Below are 3,066 nucleotides of genomic sequence, written 5' to 3'. Positions count from 1 at the left end.
ATCTTTATCAGATTTAAAACAAAACGAGGTCCTATTTCTACAAGTTGAGCATCTTCATCTATGATCTTTAATAGAAAGGAAACATTGATATTGGTTTGGATATATTATTCCTAACAGGTAAAATTGGTATGACTTTATATGAAAGAGCTAAACAGAATGTCAATCAAATTAAGGTAGAGATAAGGGACAATCTTGGCAAATACCAATTATCAGTCAATATTTTCTGATATTTGTTATAGAATTGTTGGGAAAAAAATGTTCTTTCAGTGTGTTCTTTTAAATGAGTAACCTACATTTGGTTGCTATCCTGCTTCTCACATATACTATTTGTTAGTTCAGGTATGTCTGCCTTCAAAGAAACATAAGCCTGGTGTGGCAGCAAATGCCTATGATCCTGAGAGGCTGAGGCAGGAGGATTCAAGCCCAGCCTAGCTCATGGACAGACTCAGCCACTATCTCAGAATAAAAATAAACAGGGCCAGGGAAGCAAGCAGCTCAATGTAAAGGCCTGGGTTTAATTCCAAGTACTGGGAAAAATGGGGAGGGAGTGGCGGCAGGTGATACATGTTTAACTCATATTGCAGGTATCCAGCCAAGTATAAAACATGCAGCTAACAGCCCAGTTGATGTCCTGTCTAAAATTTGTTCCTGTTCTTTTCCATTTCTCTGCAGATTTATTCTGACAAATTCCTGCTTTAAGATCTCTAGAATCTCCTCTTCTGAATGAGCCGTATAATTCATCTAATATTTCTTCCTCAAAGTCTACATTTTTCTAAATCTTAACCAATGCTCCCTCTGAAGCCCCAGAGGATTGTAACATTTTGTTTGAGAAACATATTTTACTATATCTGTATAGGACTTAGCTTAAATTTAGAATGCAATTAGCCTACACCTCGGAAAGGCAGTGGTCTATACTTTGAGTTTTAAGAAAATCAAACACATTGTTGACTGTTAGGAAGTTTATGCTCTCTACAGACTGACAGTCATGAAGTAGGTAGAAATTATTTAAGGAATGAAACAGTACATACTTACTTGAGGCAAATCTCTGGAAGTTTTGGAAACTATTTTACATTTAAAAATTTTTATTTAAAGCATAATTAAAAATTAAAGGAAAGCTAACCTGGAAGTTCCGAAACCATATCCTATTATCCAGAATGGTGAAAGTAAATACATGGTCCACAAATGGTTGGCTTTTGGGATGATACCGTGGTGTACTAAAAATCTGTTAAAAAAAAGTAGCACATAATATTACTTCCTTAGGAGGGGAGATGGCTCAGTAGAATAAGCAATTGCCTGGCAAGTGCAAGAACCTGAGTTCAATCCCTGGTTCCACCAAAAAAAAAAAAAAAAAGTTACTTCCTTATTCCAATGTCCACTGTTTGTGTTGTAGACATTCATTTATATTACTGAAAATATTTTCTAGAATATTTACCTGAATTAAGAGTTCTTTTAACAAAGCATAATGTGACAATTCATCAAAAGCCTATAAAAATAAAATACAAATGTCATTTGACAGTGACGTATTCAAAATTGGCTTTATAATAATTATTTTGAAGTATATGCACAATTAAATCCACTGAAAAGCAATCATACAGACTAAGAAAAATTAGACATACAGAGAACAAAAAACTTACAGGGTCAAAAGATAAAAGTGGTCGAGAACCTTTCAAACAGTTTCCAGTCATCTTTAATTCAGCTAGGGTATGAACTAGAAAAATTGTAACAAAAGTAAAAATTGTTATAACTTTGGCACAATTATTCCAAAAGATTTAAAACGTTTACATTAGAAAAATTTTAAATTGAATCAACTTACTATTTTGAACAAGAAATTTGGCAGAGGGTCCATGAGGTGAATTTGAAAGCCTGAAATGTATGAGGGTAGGTTGGTCATTAAGAATCCAGAAATCTAAACAACTTATTTGAAAACAATATGCAATATAACAACTATTGTTGAATTCCTACCATCTTGTTTAGTTAAATTCTGTTACTATGTCTGTTTTTTTTTTAAACTATCCTCTTTAGAGGAAAAAAATCTACAATACAGTAAACACCATTTCTCTACCATAAGAAGACACACTAATAGGTTTAAAATAATCATTTAATTTTTTAAAGGCCTCACATCTTGGGAAATCAAATCTATTTGCTTCATTTTTCCTTTCATAATTCACTCTCTTGGGCCAGTGAGAGAGCTGAGTGGACTAAGCACCTGCCTTGGAAAGCACAAGGACCAGGGTTCAATCCCTGGTCCTGCATGCCTTGCCATCCCCTCCCCAACTCGCTGAGCTGGTGAGCGAGTCCGGGGGTGGTGATGCACTCACCATCTGCAATCCCAGTGCTGGGGGGCACTGAAAACTGAAGGATCACGAGTCTAAGCTGTGTACTAAGACCCTGTGCCAAATACATACAATGAAAAAATATAGTAATAATTCATTCTCTTACCACATATAAAGATCTTGCTTCTTCTTAGCTTCAAAATAGATGCATTTATTGCAGTTTTTCATTTCACAGACCTAAATGAAGCAAAGTATAGAGAAAAATAAAGTACATAACACAAATAGAACTGAAATATTCAATTAATAACCAACTTTCTCTAAAAGTATTTAAGCAGGTTAACAGGTCACAAAGTTCTACATCCAGATAAATTTATTCACAAAAAATAAATCATTAAAAATTTCTCTCATGTAAATTGGCTGCTCTGCACACCTCTTCGGTGAAAGTACTTATCCTACTCTTTTGGGCCTAGCATTTTAAAGTAACTGACCTGATTAGGGAGGCCTCTTCTGACTCTGGTCCCATGAACAAACACTGAAAATGCCACAGTGATAAGGCAGACCACAGTTAAATTTACCAATTTTGGGAAAACAGTCCTTAAAAATCAAAGACCACCTTTCTTTTGGTATTGAATATTTACCTTTTAAAAATTCAAGGTCACAAAATGTAAATTTTTCTCCTTCATGTATACTATTATTTCTGGTGACCTGATTTCATAAAATCACTAAGGGATTGGTGAAAAGGAGAAGTATACAAAGCTACTTCAAACTGAATTGAACTTCAGTATCTTTTTTT

The 3,066-nt window shown here is 34.4% G+C and overlaps 1 protein-coding gene across 1 annotated transcript in view; it reads right to left on the bottom strand.

Annotated features, from left to right (window-relative positions):
* Nucleotides 1-2: 2 nt before the first annotated feature.
* The window catches only part of Brix1 (BRX1, biogenesis of ribosomes), a gene marked incomplete at its 3' end in the record, with an annotated part of 24,303 nt that continues 21,239 nt past the window's right edge, over nt 3-3,066 (bottom strand). The window contains exons 4-9 of the mRNA XM_004647202.1: nt 2,440-2,510; nt 1,814-1,863; nt 1,635-1,708; nt 1,433-1,483; nt 1,121-1,222; nt 3-65 (exon numbers count right to left, since the gene is read on the bottom strand). Of these exons, the coding sequence (XP_004647259.1) occupies nt 3-65; nt 1,121-1,222; nt 1,433-1,483; nt 1,635-1,708; nt 1,814-1,863; nt 2,440-2,510 (411 nt within the window). The remainder of the gene's footprint in view (nt 66-1,120; nt 1,223-1,432; nt 1,484-1,634; nt 1,709-1,813; nt 1,864-2,439; nt 2,511-3,066) is intronic.

The sequence above is a fragment of the Octodon degus genome, unplaced genomic scaffold (genome assembly GCF_000260255.1).
Source record: "Octodon degus isolate 3935 unplaced genomic scaffold, OctDeg1.0 scaffold00293, whole genome shotgun sequence".
NCBI classification, from domain to species: domain Eukaryota; kingdom Metazoa; phylum Chordata; class Mammalia; order Rodentia; family Octodontidae; genus Octodon; species Octodon degus.
The sequence above is the reverse complement of the archived record's forward strand: the minus strand, read 5'-3'. Positions and strand labels throughout refer to the sequence as shown.